General features: G+C 45.3%; 1 protein-coding gene across 1 annotated transcript in view; it reads right to left on the bottom strand.

Annotated features, from left to right (window-relative positions):
- Window positions 1-263: 263 nt before the first annotated feature.
- The window catches only part of pdzd2 (PDZ domain containing 2), a 28086-nt gene continuing 4511 nt past the window's right edge, over window positions 264-23838 (bottom strand). Inside the window, exons 2-26 of the mRNA XM_084024970.1 lie at window positions 17830-18186; window positions 17069-17556; window positions 16289-16799; window positions 13946-14091; window positions 13602-13734; window positions 13012-13167; window positions 12831-12930; window positions 12513-12661; window positions 11775-11894; window positions 10649-10763; window positions 10501-10574; window positions 9814-10036; window positions 9522-9639; window positions 9148-9280; window positions 8640-8727; window positions 8448-8545; window positions 7976-8135; window positions 6950-7809; window positions 6701-6845; window positions 2235-4773; window positions 1896-2013; window positions 1678-1779; window positions 1175-1418; window positions 954-1088; window positions 264-776 (exon numbers count right to left, since the gene is read on the bottom strand). Of these exons, the coding sequence (XP_083881096.1) occupies window positions 616-776; window positions 954-1088; window positions 1175-1418; window positions 1678-1779; window positions 1896-2013; window positions 2235-4773; window positions 6701-6845; window positions 6950-7809; window positions 7976-8135; window positions 8448-8545; window positions 8640-8727; window positions 9148-9280; window positions 9522-9639; window positions 9814-10036; window positions 10501-10574; window positions 10649-10763; window positions 11775-11894; window positions 12513-12661; window positions 12831-12930; window positions 13012-13167; window positions 13602-13734; window positions 13946-14091; window positions 16289-16799; window positions 17069-17556; window positions 17830-17949 (7236 nt within the window). The 5' untranslated portion in view covers window positions 17950-18186 and the 3' untranslated portion in view covers window positions 264-615. The remainder of the gene's footprint in view (window positions 777-953; window positions 1089-1174; window positions 1419-1677; window positions 1780-1895; window positions 2014-2234; window positions 4774-6700; window positions 6846-6949; window positions 7810-7975; window positions 8136-8447; window positions 8546-8639; window positions 8728-9147; window positions 9281-9521; window positions 9640-9813; window positions 10037-10500; window positions 10575-10648; window positions 10764-11774; window positions 11895-12512; window positions 12662-12830; window positions 12931-13011; window positions 13168-13601; window positions 13735-13945; window positions 14092-16288; window positions 16800-17068; window positions 17557-17829; window positions 18187-23838) is intronic.

Here is a 23838-nt window from a genome sequence, read left to right as displayed (position 1 = left end):
TGTTTTCAGCTGGCTCTATATTGGAAGTATAATGAATATTTCACATTACTGGAGTTTTGAAAAGGAAGGAGTGTGCAGAGGGGGGTCGCTAGGTAACACCAAATCCTGCACACTGTCCCTTTAAAGCCTCTATGCCTTACTTACTTAGAAAAAGTTAAATGTTTGAAATGCTGGTGATGATTTTGAAGTGTTTGTAAGATAGTTATATATTGATGAGCTATGTTTTCCCCACATTTGTGGTTAGCCATAACACAACAGCCATAACTGTTTTCACATACTGACTTTATTTAAAAAAAATGTTTTCTTTAGTGTTCCATACTTAATCTATTGTAAACAAACTGCATTTCCCATCTGAAATAAATCATAATTCAGCAAAGAGCACCACAACAGTTAGTGGTCCGTCCAATCCGACCGATTTCTAAGTACAAACACATGAAATAAGACACAAACACAAAATCTCAAACGAAGTTCATCAGAAAAGTTTGTAAAAAAAAAAAAAAAGGAAGAAGTGGTAAATTGCTCATCCTGGTTTCTGCCACTCGTCCTCGTCCTCCTGCAGACTGTGTTTCACATTGTTCCTCCTCAGGAGATCCTGACTTCCTTGTCCGTCATAGTTCAGGTTCTCGGCTTGCGGATGACGAGCCGGTTGTGCCCCTCGTTGGTGGCTTTGATGATCCTCCAGGCATCGTGGTGCATGAGGCCCTCCAGAGAACAGCCATTGATGGACAGGACTTCATCGCCCACTGCGAATAAGCCGGACAGCTCTGCAGCGCCTCCTGTTGGAGGAGTACAGCGAAATATTTGATAATATGAAGAAGAAAATCTCTTGCTATTAATTGACCCATCGCTAAGTGGTATGCACTTTGAACGGGCCGACACCATTACAATATCACGTAACAAACATTTAGCTTCAGCATATACGTTTCTGACAGACTTACAGAAAACAAGGTCACCTTTAAAGATGCGCTTAACGATCAGGGGCCTGTCTCCGTGACTCGAGGACTTCCCCCCTTCCAGACTGAAACCCAGACCGGCAGAAGACTTGTGAAGCTCCACTGTTAAAGTACCGTCTGGACCCACATCCACCACTGGCAAATACCCAGAGATACAAAAGGTGAAATATTACACTTTATAAGAAGTCGCTGCAGGTAAAGTAGAGTCTGTATCATCTTACCTGCAGGACTAGTGCTCTTCGTCTGGCCCGCCGACTCTCGCATCTCAGAGATGCTCGCTTCGCTGCCCCCATTTCTACGGATGACGACTAAGGCTTGATCGGACAGTCTGGCTTGATGAAGGCAGGACACAGCCTCTCCGTGGGTTTTACCCCCCAGACTGGTGCCGTTTATGGATAAAATGGCGTCACCTCTCTGGATCGTGCCTTCGAGGCCTGCCGTTCCTTTGGTGAAGACCCGATGAACCTGCACACAGGAAGTACATGTAATTGTTAATAGCACAATGATAAACTTAATTTCTTGATGCAGATGAGAAATTCAACTATTCACAAATTGCCCAGCATTGTCTTGCCTGCATCCCACATACATAAATAATATGTATCATTATAAGCACCTCTGTCGCTTTTACATAAAAGTCATGACAGAATCTCGCTCACCTGCGGAGAGAGAGAGACTGCATGTCTTGTTGCTCTACCAGCTTGGAAATACTACATCCTGTACTTACAGTCACGGCCTTCTGCTCCAGGTCGACTCCACCAGCAACGCTAAAACCGAGACCCGATCCTTCTTCTTTACTCAGGACCACAAGGTGAGTGTTGCCGTTAACCTGCAGAGAGTTCAGACGCAGAGTCGGTCTGACGAACAAATTCATACAGAAAGTAGGACCCAAACAAAACGGTATCGAACTACCTGTGAAATGGCTCTTGCAAATATGGCGTCTACCTCTGTGAGGGGCGTGGCCTCCTGGATTAGAGCTGACACGTGTGATTTCACCACCGGGGAGGAGAGCAGCGTTTGCAGCTTACACTGACTCACGGGAGACAAAGCCAGCTCCTTTAAGCTGCACACAAAAAGGAGTCAATGTGGGTTTCCCCTGATAACCATTTCAAACATCATCATATGCTATTTTAATAGAAAAGAACACAAGAAATTCAACTATTAGACAATTATTCTCAAGTGTGGCTAACAATATGTCTACAATAATATATTCCGTACAAAAGCTGCATCTTGAGATCAAGTCCCAAAGAAATTTATAGAATAAACGAAATTATTGAACTGCACCTGATTGACCAGCCAGGCGGTCGTCCAGGGGTCTGGGGGGTTTCCTGAGGAGTCTCTTCGGTGGATCCAGCCTCCCCTCGGCTCTCCTTGTTCACGTCCACCTTCGTCAGGATGGCAGACGGCGGGAAGCTCTTAGTCACCGCAGCCTTCCTCAGTATGGCGGGGTAGCTGTCGGGCTCAGCTGCGTCTACAGCTTGGTCTCTGGAAAAGTCCTCAGTGCAGAGTTTTTCCAGTTCCGGCATACTGAGAGCCCGGAGCTGCCGCAGTCGGCCGCGGGGGAGTTTGCCGTGTTTCCTCCGCAGCACCTGAGGGGTCGTCGGCGCGGCCCCTTTGTCACCGAGGGCGCCGGGGTCGTCTCCGGTCAGGGCGGCTGAACTACAGCTCGAATGTGGAAACTCCAGGTTTATCAGCGTTATGCTGGAAGGAGATTTACCAATGAGGGGCGAGCAGGGCGCTGTCGGGATCAGATTCTCCACGTAGGAACTGATCCTTTGCCGCGCCCTGCAGTCGATGGAGTTGACCAGGCCCATGTAGCCGGCGATCCTCTGGTTGAGTGAGGCCCGGTACGCCAGAGCGTAAGACTGGATGTCGCTGCTCTTAGCCACCGGCTTGTCGAAGTTGGCGAGGTTCTCAAAGGACTTGATCTTGTGTCGGACAGAGAACGGGTTGTAGTCCCCGGACAAGGCCGTGTCCGTGGTGAAGCTCCGCCTCTCCATCGCCTTTATGTAGAGTCTGGAGCTGCTGGACTTCAGGGCCTCGCTCGTCTCCAACAATGTACTCAGTTTGGAACCGTTTGTGGTTGGATTTGCTTCTTTAGTAGAATACAGCGAATTAAACACTGCATTACTGAACATGTTTGTTTTTTCTTCTCTGGAGTTGGCGGGAGACAGCATCACTGCTAATCCGGCCTCCGCGCCTCTTTTGGTGAGTTTCGACTCTTTCGAAATTGGCACTTCATTGTGTACCATGACTGGCGATGAACCAGATAAGGATGACAGTCGAACTTCTATAAATGTTCTCTGGGTGGCCGGGGGGAGAGACTGGGTCTGGGATCTGGAGCCTAAATGGACGTCCTTCTCTTTGGCCAGTTGAACCGTTTGCAACGTGCTGCCTGAAGCTCCGTGTGCAGCTGTAACGTTCCTCCTGTCACTGACTCTGGGAGAACCGAGGCAGCTGCTCGTATCCGACTGGTTGCTGGTCCTCAACGAGCTGGACACGGTTGCCGTGGATGACGACTTAGTCAACTGGTTCAAGGGAGCATCGGCGTCTGAAGGAACCGGCTCCCCCTGTTGTCTGTTCTTACTCTTAATACGAAGGCCTTTCAATTTGGGAGCACCTGGGCTCGGTCTGGTTTGCGTCTCCATGGGGAGTTTGAGGTTACCGCTCCGTATACAAAGGTCTGAACTATCGAGGAGATTTTGCCTGGAGGTCTTCTTAGGCACGGAGCTAGCATTCGTGTTTAAATCCAACACTTTTTCTTTGTTCACCCTCGATGCCGAAACTCTTGTATCAGATCTGCCGATGCTTGAACCTGTGGTCTCCGATTCCTCTAAAGACAGAAGGGGAGTTTGTGTATTCAAATGCTTCAATGAAGCCGAAGTCAACGAGACATTAGCATCGGCACTGTCGGTGTCTGGTGCGGAGGGGCTGCAAGTCCTTAGACCTCCAGGACTAGATGTCACACATGCTTTAACTTTGTCACAGGATTCAATGGCACTATTAGTGTGGGAATCTATAGAATTCAGAGGTGTTGTGCTGTTGGAAGATTGGCACGGTTCCACCGTAGAGGAGATCTGAGAGAGCTGGAAGTTTTGGGTGGAGTTTTCTTCATTTTTCGGTAAGACGTCAGCAGAGACCTGCAAGGTCTCATCCAGGTTTGTATTTTGACTGCTGGCACGCTGAAAAGATGTAGACCCATTTAGAGACTGGCTTAGATGAGAGAGTCCGCCGGGAGCAGGTTGCTGGGCAACACGCGAACACAACTCCACTTCCTCCTCGTCTGAGGACGGCACACACAAACCATGGCCGGCAGTCGCATCAACCATTACGATGCTGTCAGTGGTGGAGTTACTGTTGGAGTCGCTGTCTTCTCCTGCTGGGTACATGTGCGTAGAACCAGCATCGGGTCTTTCTGGAGCCGATCCGTTTAAAAGATCAGAGCTGTCGGCTTTTAGTTGGTTCACGTGTGTTGTTTCCATGGAGGGCGTGGCACCTTTTTCACTTCCTGCATCCAAGGCGGTGCAGTCTGGTCCCCTGGACTGAACCTGAACGCCAGCTTTCTCCAACAGGGTCACCGTATGCTGGTTTGAATGGCAGGATACTGGTTGCTGTTTATGCCTGCTCACTTCTGATAGAATGTCGTCTATATTAGTGATCGGTATCTGAGAGTCTGTTTGGGTTGTGTGGTCGGAATTCCCCGAATGTGCATTTATCACTCGTCCTTCGTCGGACGTCCCCTTAGCAGGTCTGGCCGTGTTTGGTGGAGTAGCTCCATCGCTGCTCCCTGATGACATCATCAAACTGGACAGTCGATCTACAGCTGGGACCGGAAATAACAAAGTCAGTTGTTTAGTGAGGACTGTAATCAGAAAGAAGCATTAATCATTTGACCTAAGGAAAGTTGTGATGTTGTAACAGTCGTTCTATGAGCACATGGAGGGCCCCTACTGGACTCCATAGGTATTACACTGCACTCCAGTTCATACAGTAGCAAGGGAACACGTGGGAGTGTCGTCGGATCGCTAAGAAGAAAAGGGTGTGTGTGCTGCCTTATGGACTGTGGGTTTTATTCACTGAGCAAACACAGCGAGGTTACATATGTCATTCCATAAAACACAATCATTGAGGAAGAAAGTCCAGTTTGATGGATCCTCTAAGATCCTTGGAGACCACTGAACAATTATCTCACATCATGAGCATTTAGAATCCCCAAATCAGGTAGTTCACCTCCAGGTGAGTCACAAAAGAAAATTAATTGGAATTTTAGATTTTAACATCATTGAAATCTGTTCACCAAAACCCAAGAAATAAGTCCCCAAGATCTGTGAGATATTTGGATGTTAAAGAAATAAACCAAACAATGTGACTATAGTTACGCTAGAGAATAAAGAAATCAAATGCATGTTATTTCAAATTATTAGATTATTTAAATGTCAATATAAATATTAGTGGATGGTCATTGAACTCAATCTAAAGTGAAACAGATTATGAAATTTGGGGATTCATAAAACAAGGACAGTCCATGCCTCCAGGCATATTGTAGAACAAAGTAACTACACATGATATATATATATATATATGATCAGGGAGACAGAAAGGAATTCATTGATTAGTTCAGAAAATGTAGGTATTAGAGACTAGAGATGTTCTGATACAATGAACACATGCATACTTCTTTCTGATACTGGTATCGATATCAGAACAAGTCTACTAGAGAATAGAGATCCATATCTACTAGAGAAGAGAGATCCATATCTATTAGAGAAGAGAGATCCATATCTACTAGAGAAGAGAGATCCATATCTATTAGAGACATTGCTGTGGTTGGTTCATGATGTCACCCGAGTATTTCTTCTGTTTCCCATCAGAAGATGGAAAGACTTCTAAATGAATCATCTGTTCGCCACCTACAGGAGCAGTAAGTCTGGGAAAGTTATATATATGACATAATAGTGATAAAACTCTTTCGGTGACCAAGAAACAGCGATCCACAGCAATGTACTACACTAAGAGTTACACTAGTCTACTAACTAATCTCAGACTGAGACTAGAAAGCATTCAGGGAGTTAAGCTACGGGTATCGCTAACGAGAGGTCAAATATACTGTATAGATAGTCACCATGGATAGAAAGCCGGACGCTTGCAGGTTGCTTTGGGGAAGTGAGTGAGGGAGGGATGATCCTACACCTTAGGTCGGCATAAACAGGGAAAGACATGAGACTGAGAAGCATTCTGGTTCTAACGGCTTGTAAACACGAAGCATGACACATATTTAATACACACCACCACATCACATGTGGGCGCGAGGCTTTGGGAAAGCAAACAACGCTGGAAAGAACAAACATCCGCACACTTCATCAAACCGAATGTATTTAAAGTCCGACTGAAATCACACAATGACACTTAATAATAATTCTCACTCCGAACACAAACAGGCAATTAAGAGCTGCCAATGAAACTAACCCACATGGCAGTCAGACTTTAAATAGATGTTTCCTTCCCACTTTCATTAATGCAGTCGTGGGTTTCAAAGGCTGAGCAGAAGCCTAAATACTCAAAAGTAGACTTATGAGAAAGGATTTCCCAGTTGTTTTCCTCCAAACGGACCAAAAAGTTACAGTAGACTTGAATGAGGCCAAAGTTAATAAAAGATCCTGAAAGGGAAATTCCAGTTTGTTTAACAGCAGCACACTGATTCTGGACGACCTCTGACTCCAGAATGAAGTGGTTCTAAATCGAGGTCTCACCTGAAACCGGTCTCTTTATTTCCAGGCACAGTGTAACGGGGAGGCTGTGCATGAGCTCACATATTTCCTGGTACGTCGAGGTGCACACCAACTTCTCCCCAAATTTGACGATCTCGTCTCCGGGACACAGCTTGCCTGTCGATTCCTGAATATCAACAGAATCACCAAAAATCACAATTCAAACAAGTGATTTGGTGTAAGATCTAAAGCATCTGAGACCGGTATGAAGATTAAACCAGTCAGACGTACCCGTTCTGCTGTTCCTCCAGGCTTCAGCCCAGAAATGAGAACTTTCAGAGGCGATGACGTGATCTCCAGGTCAAGACCGAACGACTCGTCCTCACTTCTCCTCAGAGTCACGGTGTCGATGGTGCAAACGCCCATCAGTTCACTGGCGTCCCCCTTCTTACTTAGCTGGTGGGGGGGCACCGGACCGCCAGCGGTCTTGGTGTTTCTTCTACACTGAGCGGCCTGCGAAGGGGACTGGAACTGGGACGGGGTCGGATCATCAACCTTGGACCTTTGCTGCTGCGGCAGGTTCGGCGCTTCGATGCTCATCATACTTTTGACCCGCGTCACGGCTTTATGCTCCAGCTTGGGCGAGCGCTTCGACTCCACCTGTCCCTCATCTGGATTCGTAAAGTTCTCGGTGCTGAGGGTCAGGTTACTGGGACCGGGTCCTGCGCTGCTTCCACCTGCTGCTCTGCGTTGAGGAGCGAGGGGCGACTCAGACTTGTTGGTAATTCCCTCCTCACACGGTGTTGCTGTCCCATCACGGCTCCCACACTTCTCCAGATCGCCTCCGTCTTCACGGTTTCCATTTATATCCACCGACGATGCAGTGATCTCAACCGTCGAGTCCGTTTTGGGGTTTTCGAACGTTCTGGCGAGGCCAGTGTTCCTGGTGTCGCCGTCCTCGTCGTCGCTGAGCTCGTCCTCGAAGCACATGACCCGTCGCTGACGGAGGAGGGGGCTTCGTGCTGAGGTCGGGCTGGAGGCGGTGATGGGCTGGCAGACCGCCTCGACGTGGGGGTTTACAGGAACGGGGGTCTTGTCCTGTGAGGTGTTGTTCATGGGGCCACTTTCCACCTCTGGTAGAGAGGAGAACGCTGGGAATAAGATGCAGGGTAAACAGTGAACAGGTTGACAAATAAATAGACAAAATGATGCAAAGCATTGAAAATCTTTATATATCTGAAAAGGGCCATTTTTAGTTAGAGCTAGGCTTAATCCTTAGTTCTCTCCTTTCCATTTAAAAGGGTGAAGGTTTTTTACCGTGTGGCTGTGATGAGTCCAAGGAAGTAGTGCCGCTCTGCTGGTGGAGCGCCTCGTCGCTGTTCGAGCCTGTCAGCGTGGTTTCAGACAGGAAGGAGTGGTTGGAAACGTCCTGGGAGAAGTACTGCGATAACTCCGTCTCTGAGCTCAGCGACCCCTGCTGGACGACCGTGGAATGAAAGAAGAACAAATCAAGGGAAAGAAAGAGGAGAAACAAGACGCCATCGAAAGGCAGAAGTCTCTTTTCTAAAACCTGAAAACTGAGCCAAGAGAAGGAGACTTCTTTTCTTTTCACTTGAAGGAAAATATTTTCAAAGTAAATTATGGATTGTTTTCCCCGGTGGTGCCAAAAATAAATTGCCTAACCATAGCTTTAATATTATAATAGCCAATTATATACCCATATGGACTGAATGAATGTGAACCTTGCAGAACCACGCTACCTGTGTACGAACCGAGAGCGATAACTTACTCTGCTGGCGGGTTCGAGGAATCTCTTCATGGTCCAGCTGAGAGCTGGCGAGCCGTCTCCCTGCTTGTCCTTCATCACCGAGCTCTTGCAGGTCTGACCTGCACATTACAAATCATGACAGTTAGACAGTTAGATGTGATGAGACACCCGGAGCATCTGAGCCAAAGACATGTTTAGGTAAAGGTGTCAGACCTTGGGAGGGGGATGAGAGTCTGCTTTTGCCTGTTTTGTCTCTGTTGGTGGATCGAGCTATAACCTGATCCATCTCCTGTTCTGATACCTGAGAGACAAGACGGAGGGATGAGAGAGTTTTTAATCAAGACCGGAACAACATGACACCAGCAAATACTAGAAATAAACACAACGATGTATAGTGAAAGGGAAAAAAGGAAAAAGAGCAAAAAAAACCCCAAGAGTTTCTGGTTCCACCAAGATGGCGACGGCTAAAATGGCAAACTTGAGGCTTGAAAACAGAAGTCCACAAACCACTGGGTGATGAGTCCACTTATATATATATATATATATATATATATATATATATATATATATATACAGTCTGTGTGGTAAATCTTTGAATTAATGGGAATAATCTGCCTGGTATGTTTTTGAACAGAAGACCCCAAGAAGATCAAGCTGTTTCTTAATTCATTTCTCAAAAGCAAAATCTGCATCTTTATAAATAAGAGACACATCCTCTCACCTTGGGGTTTGGGTGCCGGCTGATGATGAGACTGACGGGTCCGGGGCCACATTCACTGAGGATGGCGTAGGCCTCGCTGAGAGCGGCGTGACGGAGGCTGACCGAGTCCACCTCCAGAATCTGATCACCACGACTACACAGAGAAGCAAAGGCATTGGCACGAAACGGTCAAAGACCTTTTTGTACGTACCCAAACTTCTAAAGTCAGAAATAACAACTTCAATCAGACGAAGAAAACTTGCCTCTCAGGGCTTCCATACTTTTTTAAACCTATGCACTCGTCTTTAAGTACGCTGATCATTTGCATATCAGCTGCATCAGCATGACTACATATTGACAGTTTCCAGTTCAAAGACGACCCTGAAAGTTTTTACCTGAGTCTGCTGTCCATCTTGGCCACAGATCCCAGAGCCAGACTGTGGATGTAGATCCCAGGAGCAGAGTTCTCCAGGGTCAGACAGCAAACTCCAATCCCTAGACCGACCGCAGGCTCTATAACAAATAAATAAAAGGAAACACATGGAAAATGAGTATATATATTCATAATACACTACTAGAGTATCATTACAGTTTCTTTTACAGTTTGCATATAAATAAACTGTTAGACAGCAGCAGGACATCACGGTATGTGAATGTGTCTCAGGTTTCTCCATCAAGTCAGCCGACCTTTATTAAGTGTGACCTCCATGACGATGCAGTCTTTTGGACCAGGACCGGGGCCCCTGTGGCCCTCCGCCTCTTCGACCGCCGGCGGGACCGGTGTTCCCCCGCTGGCGTTGGAGTTGGGTGAGCTGGATCGGCTGAGGAGGGTGGGGGTCGGACAAGGGGTCAGACTGGGACTACGCAGGCGGGTCCGGATCGTCAGCGTCACAACACCTTTTTTCAGTTGCTGTTGGAAGAAAATACACGAGGTTCAATATTAAGGAAGAGGGAGGATGATGATGATGATGATGATGAGGATCTATGATGTCCATGTCTGTAATGCATTATACGTATGCTTATAGCCCTGTATATGTATAGTTCTAAGCATTCATAAGTATCCATACAGCTTAATACCAATCATAACACATCATAAAGCATTTTAAGGTGGAGTTTCATTATACCTCATTATTTCTGGTCACTCACTGACATTTTATCTGCTAGGGTCTATTATTATTAACATAATTGTCATTTTTTACAATAATGTTATAATTCATGATAATGTGATTACAAATTAGTCCAACTGTCATTGTTTGCTTTGAGTAAAGTGAAAAAGGCGTCACAAAATGTGTGTTGTGTTTTTCCCTTAAAACAAATAATGAGCACTTAGAGTGACTTATAATCGCATCATAATGTATTAATCATGTGGCCCACCTTAAAGGTCTGGATGGCCTGTTGGTGCGTGAGTCCTTGGAGAGACTCTCCGTTCACTTCCAGGATCTCATCTCCTGCAGAGGGAAGCACACGTTAGGCCGAGACGGCTGCAAACGGAGAATTCAGTGAGGCAGAATACAACTGTTACCTTCTTTCAGTCGTCCATCGGCTGCTGCGGCGCCGTGAGGGAAAATGGTTTTGACGAAAATCCCCATCTGACCGCGTGCCGAGTCCTGCCCACCAACAATACTGAATCCTAGACCCTGTAGAAGTGAGATCTCGCGTCAGAAAGACACCTGAATGTTCACTATATCAGCATTTCTCAAACTTCTTCTTCCAATTTGTTTTCAAAAAGACAAATCTCCATATTTTAATTTCCTTTCTTTAGTTAAACAGACATTAGTTTGTTGATTTAAAAATCGGATATTCCGATATATCGGCCAATATTTTTTTTTAATTTCAGAAACGCGTAACAAAACATTAACAGATTTCCCTAACATTTTGTAGTTATTTATTTAGTCTTCACTAAAATAATATGATAATGCAGTTTAAAAATAAACTTGTTTATTTTATTGTCACAACGGAACAGAGAAACATCAAAATATATTAAAGTTCTGATAAATAAAATGTATAAAAATACAAACTTAAGATATAAAACTTAAAGTCCTTTGAACAAAAACACAATAATAACAACAACCAAACACAAAGTTACCAGTATTCAAAGACTTGATAAGCTTCATAAATATAACTTCGAACAAGACTAGAGACAAATTCTGTTCTATAAGGGTGTTTCGTCTGTTTTTATAATTTTTTTTAATATTCATTTATCGGCTATTATAAATGCCGATACCGATAGTTTGGAAAATGCCTAATATTGGCCGATAATATCGACCTGCCGATATATCGGTCGGCTCTATATGTTAGCCTTTCATATTAGATGTAATGTTCTAAGTGGACTACAATGATCAGGACAATATGAACAGTCAGGCTCTCTCCTGTGGCTCAAAGTTGTACTGCAAATAAAAGACCATGGAAGGTTGATCTCGTACATTTGTGACTTTTATCTCTTTTTTCTCACAGATTTACTACTTAGATTTATTACCCTGAGAATATTAACACATTTTTCTTGCAATTTCTTCCTCAGAAATTTCCGATTTTAATCTCAGAATTTCATCCAATCAGACCACGGTTGCATCCGTTACTGATGAGCTTCCATGTACATGTGCTCCTCTCTGAGCTTTTTTCTTGCACACATATCAGAGGAGTGCACTCACCTTGCCCTGGCCTTTCATCAGCACTATACTGGAGATAATGGACGGCTGGGCCAGTCGCCATGGGGACTCCACTTGAATGGTGCTCAGAGAGCGGGCTGATTTCTTAATGATCTGATATTCCTAAAAAGGAGATGAATATAAAAAGCAAAACAATGTCAGACAAATTCATCTTATAGGTATTTAAACTGAGATGTTTCCATGAGTATTATTCTCTCGTTCTTCAGCACCACGTTTGTGTTTAGGTGCATTTCGATGACTTAACTCTGTGAGTCTGCGGTTCTGGATGTTGTCCCGTTCTGTTTCCTCAATGATTCTCTCATTAACATGGCAGTTAGTGCAGCTCTCCTTGTCATTGTTGTCATGACAGTCGGGGCCGAGTAAGTGACCGGGCTTTGATCGGGATCCGCGTATGAAGGCGTGTCTATCTTTATCTTTCTTATTCCCATCTACATACGTATGAGCTTGTGAGTCACACGCAAGGTTTTATGGTTCTTATCACGTTATTCAGAAAGCCCACGTCTGCACTGTGACGAAGGTCGTGTGTGAAGTGGAGCTTTTACGTGTTTTTTTAAGAAAAGGCGGTGCACGTGACATGAAGTGCTAAATGTGAAGAGTTTCCAGGGCAACATGCCCTTTGTTTCATATCATGTCAAGACAAAATATGTAATTGAGGGTACGATGCACGCTGCTTATATAAACACCTTCAGCCGCATATAATGAGGCGAGGCGTTCGCTGACCTGTCGCACTCCGACGGCATCTAGTTGCTGAGGTAGGGAGTGTTTGCGTCGGCCGGGTGGAGGCTTCTCCGCCACTTCACAGCTGCCCACACCGTTCTCCACAAACAGCTCGTCGTCCTCGCCCACCGACTCCAGACGACTGCTTCCCCCTGAGGCAGGAACATAAAAACATATATTTCAATTTCTTCTGCACAGAAAGTAGCCATTTCAGTTTTCATTGTACATTTTTTTTCCCAAAATAACTTCCAGACATCACTCTGTGGGAGCACCGGTTGCATGTTGGTGTTATTGAGAGCTGTGTCTGTGTGAAGTACTGACCCTGCGATCGACTGCAGAGCTTCATCGGTGTCGGGCTGCAGCAGGATCCTTTGGGTGCCTCTCCCTGACTTTGCCCTTCTAGTTTCTCCAAGTTAGTCAGCTGGAAGGAAAAAATATCTTTTACTTTTTCTGAATACGTTAGCTTTTGTTATTAAATCTTGTTGTGGGTATCTCCGTGTACCAGGTAGGGGCTTGGCAGACTGGTGCTGCCGTTGGAGTTCTGGGAGGAGCGGCGGGAGGGAAGCGTCTGAGACAGGGAGGACAAGGAACTGCATGTGCTGACCAGGTCAGGCAGACTGGTGGATGGGAAACGCTCGAAGCCCACGTCTGACTCCTCCTGCAGGAGTCAAGTGTGTGAGAGATGTTACTCTCATTCATGTGCATTTGGTACAAAACACACACAAGCGGTGTGTTTTATGGTAAAGATATATACGTGTTTATGAAGGGCTTAAAAGGCTCTTTACTTTCAGTGGCTTCCCACATAAATTGTGGCACAAATTTCCATCCACAGTAAAGACAAAAGATACTTTTTATACAGTGTACAGCTGTTGTTGTTCAGCTGGATGAACTGCAACACTGTGTAGAATGAGAATGTCAAATATTAAAAGGACGTTGTCTTCACGGAGTCAATTACTGTCTTGACTGCTGTCCAGGGTGCTGATTCTACAGCTGTCCTGGGTGGGACATTCACTCTGGTTTCCCCCTGGCAGTACGATGGTATTTGTACAAGTGTGTGTGTGTGTGTGTGTGTGTGTGTGTGTGTGCACCTACCCTGCTAGCCACCACCAGCTGGACGAGACCAGTAGTGGAGCGGAGGATAGCAACAGCCTCCTGATGAGTGAGACCCACCAGAGACTGACCGTTAATCATCAGCAACTCATCGCCAGCGTGAAGGCGACCGTCCCTGAAACACACACACACACACACACACACACACGCACACACACACACACACACACACACACACACAGACAGCTATTTGTTGATGGATATATCATGAAATACTAAATCAAATTGACAAAATACAAATTGCGATTCATCAAATAGATTTCTACTTAAAAGCATTAAGCATCACTTGTGTGTATTTGTCCTGACTTGATAAGTACGGACTGTACCTGTAAATGGCGCCCGCCTTCTCAATGTGAGCTATGATGATGCCATGAGGAGAGCGCCGGGAGCCGCGCCCCCCTGTGATCTGTATGCCCAGGCCCTCCTCGCCCTTCACCATATGCATCTTCCAGATGTAGCTGCCCTCTCGGGGCTGTGAGAGAGAACAAACACACAACGCATCAAATCAGACCGACAGATGATGAGAAAACTGTGAATCCAAAGTTCAAAAGTCTGATGCGTGGACGATACGCCTCTGATATGTTATTGATACTCACATTCGGCATCACAATGTTGTTTGTCAGTCATAATGCATAAAGCCAAGTTTAGTTTTCAACTTGTTTTTCTTGCATTTTACACGTGTAAGTACAGTGATTGTGTGTTGGGCTGATGTGGTGACCTACACTTATCACTGTGCCTGAATGCATCACGCGTAGGATACTGACGGCCGTGTGAAGCTGCCACCGCTACTCTGCCGTTGTTGGTACTTTCACTACACAGCCTGAGTAGACATCGCATAAGAGCCAGAGTCAAGTGCTTACATATTACCTCAGTTTTGCTTAACCTCTGCACTGCCATTGCTCGCGGCTTTATCAGCCACTGTGATGCCTCGCCGCCCTAAAAGGATTTAGATATCATCTCCATCTAGGGCACAAACATTATACGACACATTTACAATCCCTCCGATGTGCCGGGATGATACACCAGCTGTCTCCATCCTCTGAGGCTCACATTAAAACCACTCTCCCATCGCTCTCTGGTTTCCTTGTACCAGTTGTTGCAGGATGGTGATCCCATTTATCCTCTCAGACATCTGCACACACATCTGTGGATCACTGACTACCTGGCTGCTGGACCTGAACCTGCTGGACCTGAACCTGCTGGACCAGGTGTTTGTTCATTCAGCACATGAAGTAATTTGGTCTCTGGTTGTTTTGGGTTTGTGATAGTGATCACTTCTACACTGATGGATGGCTCTATTGCAAGTCCTGATGTACCGTTACTAAGACTAATACCTCTTTCATACATCAGGTCTGTGGATGAGGCATGTGTTCAAACAGCTGCCTGATGCTGTTGGCGGAGGCTCCAGTTCAGAATCACACATTACATTCAGGTTGCTTTTACTACGCTGTCGATGTATTAACACAGATGGATATATCGTGGCCAGTAAGCGTTGCTATCACCAGTGGTCAACTGCAGTACTGCAACAAATACTGCAGATGGAAATAAAAGAAAAATGTGTAAAACTCTTAACGAGATTCCTCTAACAGCAGTTGTTTTAAACCATGCAGATTTACTAGGAACAACATACTTAAGTGTGTTCCTTCATCTCAACCTGCCTGAGCAACTTGTATTCGTATACTACAACATTCACATCGATGCAAACTGTTTTGCTCCTTTTTGAAAGTTAGCAGCCTTTGAATTGTTTCTAATTACCTTTTGTTTTCCGTGATGCTCACTTTATTTTCCTCGGTATCAGACGTGATACATAAAGTGTTGCAAATACATGACATTTGCATAAAACATTTAAAAGTCATGTTTTCGGATTAACCCACGGTTATTGATTATTTGGATCGGCTAAGCAGGGAGCTGCTCTTAGTGTGTTGAGGGGTATGTTGGCAGTCCTGCTGCTAATATAATCCCCCTAATCTCGCTCCTCCACCTCCTGCTGCTGCAGTCCTACATCCTTAATACTACCGACCACACGGCACAAGGCGGCTCTGTCCTTAAAGGAAAACAGAAAGCGACTCTTTTCTGATGCTAATCAATTCCAAGTGTCCGATGAGTCTGAGGAAGCTTTGATGTCTTCTTGTCTCTGAATCAGCTTTATTGCCCGTTTACCTACAAGTTGTAGGTAAGATTTAAATAACATAAAAGTATAACAACACGGTGTGGAAATGTTAATATGTTTTCAAGGAAATGTTATGTTTCCGCCCAATAGCTTTTTTTTTTTTAGCAATGTAAACATTTTATTATTATGTATTATCCTTTATTTATACAGGTTGTCTCATTCACTGTCAATGTATTTCTGTTGACTTCCTCTAATTTCTGCTCAACTAAAGCTGATTAATGCTTTTAGTCTTCTGTTGGGACAACTCAAAGCACTTTAACCACCAGCTTTCCTAAACCGTAATCAAGATTTCAAGTCAGTCTGCGCTCCGTTGATTAGCAGCACTGCAAACCTACGCCCTGGATTTGGTTTGGATGGGGGGGTGGGGGGGGTCCTATGGTGTATCCAATCTGACCTCACCCTAACAACGTCTATGCAGACGTCACATTATAAAAATGTTGTGGGGAAAGGTTCCCTGCATGTGTGATTGTGCATTAAACTAGATGGTCGTGTGTCTCACCTGACTTGAAGGTTCACTGCTGAAAGAATCCATCTTGCATTCCAACAGCTGACTGTGACATCTCGCCGGCAGCGTGGCAGTGCCTCCGCCGTGAAGACGCTGGGGAACCGCTCTCACCTGAGGAAAGGAGTCTGGGCATTCCTCTTTAGGTGTGGGGGTGAGGGTGCAACCCGAGTCGTCTCCAGGACGACCGGCTGCGTCCGTGGGAACAGAAGAGCCGTTGTAGCCGTAGTAACAGCTCTGGACCTCGGGGTCGGTACTGTCCCTGTTGTCTCTGTTCAAGGACGAACGCGCTATGACGCCAAACTTGCGCGTGCGTTTGCAGTTGGCTGAGCCGTCGGAAGGGTCCGAGGGAGCTCCGGCCTGCTGCTGGTCCTCACAGCCATCGCTGCTGAGGGGGGAACCGACGCTGCCGTTGACGTCGCAGGGAGGGAGAGGAGCCTTCCGCTTGACTCGCCGGAGCATGATCAGGTAGATACAGCCTCCGTTCCAGCACTGGTCAGCCAGGTAACTTTGAAAAAAAACATGTTATTACATCCATGTTCACTTATCACAGGGAAAACTACAGTCTTCACATGTCATCACATCACATCTTCATAGCCTCACCGTTTCATATTAAAGCTACTACGAGGACCTACGAAGGACTATCATTTTGTGTTGATTTTGGCGGCCCCTTTGGACAAAAGCGGTAGTGTTTCGGAGCACCAGAGTCTCATTAGAAAACTTCTCATTTTACTGCAGCGGGGTCTGACAGTCTGTATTTGTGGTCAGTGATCTCACCTGGCTCCACTGACATCGACTCCCACCATCAGCTGCCCGTTGAGTGACAGCAGCTCGTCTCTCAGCTTGATCCCCCCACAGCGGGCTGCCGGGCTCCTCTTCCTCACCTCCGTCACCCAGATGCAGCCCACGTCCATGATGGGGCCCTGGTCCCTCCTCCTCCTCGGGCCTCCCTTCTTCCTGCCGTCGGGGTCTCCGAAGATGGGGATGTTCCCGAAGCTGAGGCCGAACTCCGCGGTGTTGCCCTCGTCTTTACCGAGGGAGACGGCGTGCAGCTCCACGTCCAGCCCCTCCCTGCAGGAAGACGGGCTGACCGACGGAGCTGTGTCACCCTCCAGGAAGTTGAACTTGATGTACTCCACCAACTTCTGAATGGCAGCCAGACAGAGGGACAAGTCCTCCACGTTAACACTGCTAACACTGTTGACACTGCTGCTGCTGCACACGCTGTCCCCTTCGCCATTCTGGTACGAGTCCTGATCCACCGGCTGGAGGAAGAGGAAGAAGAAGATTCAGGATGTTGTCAAAGGGCACTTCGGCATGCGGACTGGAGGATTCTAACCCCCCCATCTTCCGATTGGAGCATGACTCGCTCTACCTCTTCTATTCACAATTTTTGTATCAAGTAGGCTTATAAAATGAAAACATGTCATAATAACATGAAAAATAAGGAGAAAGGTTTCTCGTTATTTATTTTTTTATTCCTGTCGTAATGTTGTGTATTTATGCAGACACATGGAGGGATGACAGCGATGAAGTACCTTGTAGCCAGAATTGTCTTGATTCAGGTTGTGGTCCTGCTGGGGTCTCGTGGTCTGAGCCCTGTGCCAGTTCTCCAGCAGCGGGAGGATGCTGAGGGCGTTGTCCTGAGTGATGGGCATCCTTGCATCCTGGGCCTGTTGGGGGTATCTCACCAACAGCCACTCTGATGCGTCCGACAGTTAGTGCAAGCACAGGAAGCAGTGGGAGCTGACGGCCCCAAATCCATCTCTGCAAGGGGGGGGGGGGGGGGGAACTGGAAGAACTCTATTCTGAGATTTCCAGATGAGCCGGAGTGGAAAATATCAGATTACTGGCAGGAAGTGCCGGCTGTGTCGTCTTCAGCATCAGGATGTTTCCTAAAGAGAAAACAGTCACATGTCACAAAAAGATGTTTTTGCTTTGCCAATCACTACTTTTATTCAGTAATTGAGTTTAACAGCTATGAATAATCCTGATTAAAAGCTTTATACTGGGGAACTGGGCAGGTTGTCCTCAACACTAACTACTACTGACCCGGGTCACGGACAACCAATGCTCCGTTTCTTCACCAAAGCCTTTCCTAAAGCCAAAAACATGTTATTCCGATTAAGACATTATTTCCAGCCAGACAGAATGTGGATTTCAGTCGAGCTGTAGAGGCATTTAAGAGTATCTTGCTTCCGCGCCGTTACAAGATAAGGTAGAAGGAATTTGATTTCATCGTTGATAAGATTAGCTTGTGACCTTCTCTGGCTCTCTGCCAAAGTTGCAGGTTGATTGATGGACAGATGCCATGATACGATTGGTTGAAAAAGGTTGTGTATGTCTCTGCTCTGAGGCCTATCAGTGCAGAATAGCTGCACTAAGGCATCAATTATTAGGGCACCTCCACAACCAGTATTACGAGAAATTAGTCACAATTTAAGTAGCTATTAGTCAAACCTTATTTAGGCTACTCATAATTTCTTTTATAGGATATATTTTGTAAAGTAAATCAAATACCAGGTAATTTAAGGCCAAAGAATGATTCACTATTATAAATGTCAGCCAGAATTTACATTATATATATATATATATATATATATATATATATAATATTTATATATTATGATAAGAACCTCTCCTGTCCTATCTCTGCTGGACATCTCTTGCAGATTTTTTTTCTTGGCTAAGCTGTTTTACGGAAAACATGTTTACACTTTCACCATGTTGAGCCATGACACCACTTTTTAAGTGTCTGTTACTTTGAAAAACCGCTTATTTATGTATGCTAACTCTAACAATGGCTAGTTATGTAAAACAACCTAAAATACACAAAAACAAAGAAATGGGCTTGTCTCGGCCCACTTTTCCCCCACTGGAATAAATGAAAGCCAACGACTGCCAGGATGATAAAAATCTATATAAATGGTCTGAAACACACCGAACCGGCAGAGTCCTCCGGGGGCCCCGTTTACACAATGAAGAGCTCCTATGTTGAAGTGAGGAATCTGGGTTGACCCCTAAGCTACACGCTTAACTACAGACGGAGAGCTGAGTGAAGCCACATCTGTGGCAGATATAGACAAAAATGCAGGCTACCATGAGACCGCACTTTAATGACTATGCACAGCTCGGGCTTCAAATAAACTGTTGGGCTTTGTGGTGCCATCTGCCTCTACTATTCCTGTACACGCCGGCTGCAGGCAAACAGGGCCTGCCCAGTTCTGGACCGAGCTGAACCACGGGACTGGAATAGGAGGTGTAGGTTTACAAGGAAGTCTCGGACGGGAGAGTTGTAGAGCAGAACTTCGAGGAGACCAAGATAAGGCAACGAAGGCAGTTACGCTCACAAACAGAGGACGGAAGGGAGGAAGACATGAATGGGAGCTCTTCTGTTAGAAACATGCTCCTCCTGTTTGGGTGGGAGATCAGCCAATGGCTATATGTTACGCACAAAGTCTGTTTTTGGTTTGCTGTGGGTTTTAAAGCATCTTTTTTTTTTTACATTAAAGTTGATCCTATTTGTATAGAATGGAAACATCCCACTGGATTTGTAAGGAAACGGGAGCGATGTTAACTTACAAGGTTGGCCAACAAAAATCTCCTCCCTGCAGCCCCTTTATGTGTATGTGTATGCTGATCGGACAGTGATTGGATAAATATTGTGGTCAAAGGAGCAACTGTAAAACGGTGGATAGTTTCCATTATTTTATAGCACGGCAGAGTTAGACACACATCTGACAAGCTTGCAGCTGAACTTATTGATACGGCGGTTCCACGTGTCCACGACAACATCAAGAAGCAGCCTCTGGAAAGTATCCGCCATCATACTGGTAGCCTAGGAACATTGTCCTTCAGAACCGCTACCGACCCGTCGCACTATCTCCAATAGTGGAGAAAACTGTCAGACCACAGCTGGACCCCCACCAGTTGGCCTATGGGGTCAAATGAAGGACAGAGGGTGCTGAGGCACGTCTCCTCCAACATCGAGTGGGAACCAGCCAAGAGGAGTGTTGTTAACATCGCGATGGCAACATATTGTGATCTACCGTTACAAAGGCGTTGGACTGATTGATAAACAGACCAAAGTGTCACCAAACTGTTTTTGATCATTTATTAGCACAGTGCAGCATCTACACACACACACACACACACACACACACACCTCCATGTAGACAACATTTAATCAAACAGGCAAAATAACCACTATTGCTGCTTGAAATTGGTTGTGTACATGATGACAATTTCAAGAAACATAACAGAAATGTTGCTTTAACCCTCGCTTTAAAACCAATTTGAATCGGGCACAAAGATACTGTACAGCAGTAAATTATCACAGTGAGGCACGTCTCCTCCAACATCAGGCAACAGAGAAGCCTCTTCAGCCAGACAGACAGACAGGCAGACATGCAGACAGGGAGACAGAAGCAGAATCAGTTCAACTGTTGACACACATCCGATAAATAACAACAGTATTAACATGACATTTCTAGTTGCGACCTAAATCCCTCTAAATGGAGCCCTTCCCCCTCCGCATGTAATCCGGCCCACTCAACACTTTAAAGACCCTGCAGTCTATAGTGGTTCAGGTTTACAGCAGGACTCGTCTCAGTATCATCCAATCATGCATCAATCCATCCATCCATCCAGCGTCCAGTATCATTTATATATGTATAATGTATAACGTCCATGCCAGGCAGCGACTCATCCTCTGCTCAGACGAGCTCTCCCCAATTCACTGCCATTCTCGGCTGCTTGCAAGTTAGCTGCTAACTGCCGCTAGCGCTTTAAAAAAAACAACCTTCCAATAGTCGGGGCACACAAATAACTCAAAACATTACACTGATTCCAACACCCACACTTCCTTTTCCAATGTTGATGAGTGCATTCTCTTAAATGCCATTAAGTGTTCGAGTAATAAACTTCCAACTTTACTATGTACGCATTACAATGTAATCTACAGTATATAAAACATAAATATGAAGGTAAAATGTAAAATATGTATTGATTTTGACATATTTTAATGGAAGGAGTACTTCCTGTTGTCATTATCCAAATCACGTGAGGTTTTTGTTTTAGCACATTATTTTTGGTTTCAACACATATTAACAACCTTGAAACAATACGGCCCGATATGGCCGAGCACAAAGCTAAAGCATTAACCTCAACTGACCGCGGGCGTCACAGTGACCACAGTTGAACTCTCATCCACAGCTCCATTTATACAGGGAACCTCGGTGAGAGCTAACGGGACACAGAAGTCACTGTTGGGGTCACACCTGGTTTACAAGTCTCAGTGCATAAGGATTGTGTTGCAGAAGTGAAAATGTCACAGACGGACAAAATCCACCTGCTGGGGTCAGAGCTAATATTTCGCCCCAATGGCAACTTTGGTCATTCAGGAACATTTCCAATACTTGTGTATTACGCTGTATAGACACTAAAACAAACCTGCACAAGATCACAATAGAATATAAAAATGAAAAAAACGTAGACTAATAGAAAAGGTGAACATTAAGAGGAGTGTTTTTAGTGTATTCCACCGTGGTTATATTTAAACAGTCAAAGCACCCAAAGATTTATATTCCAATTCATCTAGTGGGATCCAGCCAAAACTCGTGTTGTTAACATTGCAATGGCAACATATTGTGATCTACCGTACAAAGGCGTTGGACTGATTGATAAACAGACCAAAGTGTCACCAAACTGTTTTTGATCATTTATTATTATGTTTAATCAAACAGGCAAAATAACCACTATTGCTTGAAATTGGTTGTGTATACGTAACGACAATTTCAAGAAATATAACAGAAATGTTGCTTTAACCCTCGCTTTAAATCCAATTTGAACACTTATTGAAGAAGTAGGTCTACATGTGATGCTGCACCTCCTTATATTCACTGATGTACATACACACTTAAACGTCTCTCTCAAGGTGTGCTCAACTGTTGAGTGAACAAATTTCTCTACTTTACTGACAAACCAGGATTAGTTCCCGACTTATTGTTCTGTGTTTGAGGCTGACCTACATGTCTCATCCCGTCCCTCCCCCTCTACCTCCCCCTCCTCCCTGCTCTTACCCAAGGCGCCATATGGCCGCGGATTACAAAAAGCCCCGTTTCAGTACATTTGAAATGGCACATTGTCACAGAATAAAAGAAGGAAACACCATTAATGGAGTCCGCTGTCGTCTAGACGCCTCAATCAGCTAGTGACACCAACTTTCACATCATGTTTTGGAGCCGTGTTAAACCACAAAGGGAAAGTCTCCTCATCATTCCCTATAATGATAGCTATGAATGACTGATTTAGCAGTTTATTTTTGTGTGTATTTTTTTTTTTAATAAATTAACATAATTAAGCTTTAACGTAATAATAATGAGAAAAAACATAAAGCGATTGTGAGCAGTAATGAACTCTGTACTATTCGGTAGTCAGTCTGTCCACGCCTCCGACAAACGGCACTTTAGTGTGGTGGAGGCGTCCCTGGGAGCTGTGTTGTCGGGGGCAACAGCTCCCGGGAGGGTCTCTCAAATGTGGCGGCCACCGAAGCCAACGAGAACGAGAGGGTTGGACTGGGTGTTCAGCAAGGGAAGGTAACTGCTGATCAAGTCTGAACAGATTGTGACTTTGAGAAACTCCTGAACCCAATCGACACATGGTAGTTAAGAAGCTCCTTGTTTTTAGAAGAGGGGACCAGAGGGTGTGCTGGATTCATCACGTATCAAACTGATCATCCTCCCTGGGGAAACTTGTTCCAGGGTGCTGGAAAGGAAGCTAAAACCATTTGTCAAACCTCAGATCTAGGAGGAGCACCGGACCACCTCATTACCCTCAGGGTGATCAGACAAGTCATGGGAGTTTGCCCATCCGGTCTACATGGGTTTTTTTGGACTTGGACAAGGTTGTATCTACCTTCTAACAAGATATAGTCTTATGAGGAGTTACTGAGTGTGGGGTATTAGTGGGTATTGGATAGGATCTCAAGCCACACCTTGTGGAGGGGTCCGGTCTGGGGAACTCAGACTTGCTTCTCTGCTCCTTGCAGACGATTTGGTTCTGTGGCTTTCAGCAGACCGTGACCTTCAGCACACGTGGTTTGCAGTCTGAGTGAGTTGTTGAATTAATTGCTGCACCGAGTGCAGGAGTCCAAGTGTGTCGAGGTCTTGTTCTCCAGTGAGGGTAAAATGGAGCGTGAGATCTACAGGCGGACGGGTGCAGCATCAGCAGTAATGCAGGCGTACCAGATCATGGCGACAAGGGTGGGGGGGGGGGATTCTGAGCCAGAGGGCGACGCCGCTTTCAATTTTACCGTTGAACTACGTTCCAGACTTCCACGGAAGAATGACATCACGGACTCAAGTCTCTCCAAATTTTTTTTTTTTACATTGCATTAGGTTCAAAATGGCTCATTAGGGCATCAAACACCAGTATAGTGGTATGGGCCCAATTTTTTCCATCCAAAAATATTGAGCAAATTTTTAATCATTCCATATTGTTGGTGTTTTTTCCCTAACTTCTCAAGTAATCTTGGAAACATTTTATAA

Source organism: Eutrigla gurnardus (assembly GCF_963514095.1).
Source record: "Eutrigla gurnardus genome assembly, chromosome: 13".
Lineage (NCBI taxonomy): Eukaryota > Metazoa > Chordata > Actinopteri > Perciformes > Triglidae > Eutrigla > Eutrigla gurnardus.
This window is presented reverse-complemented; position numbering and strand designations above follow the sequence as displayed.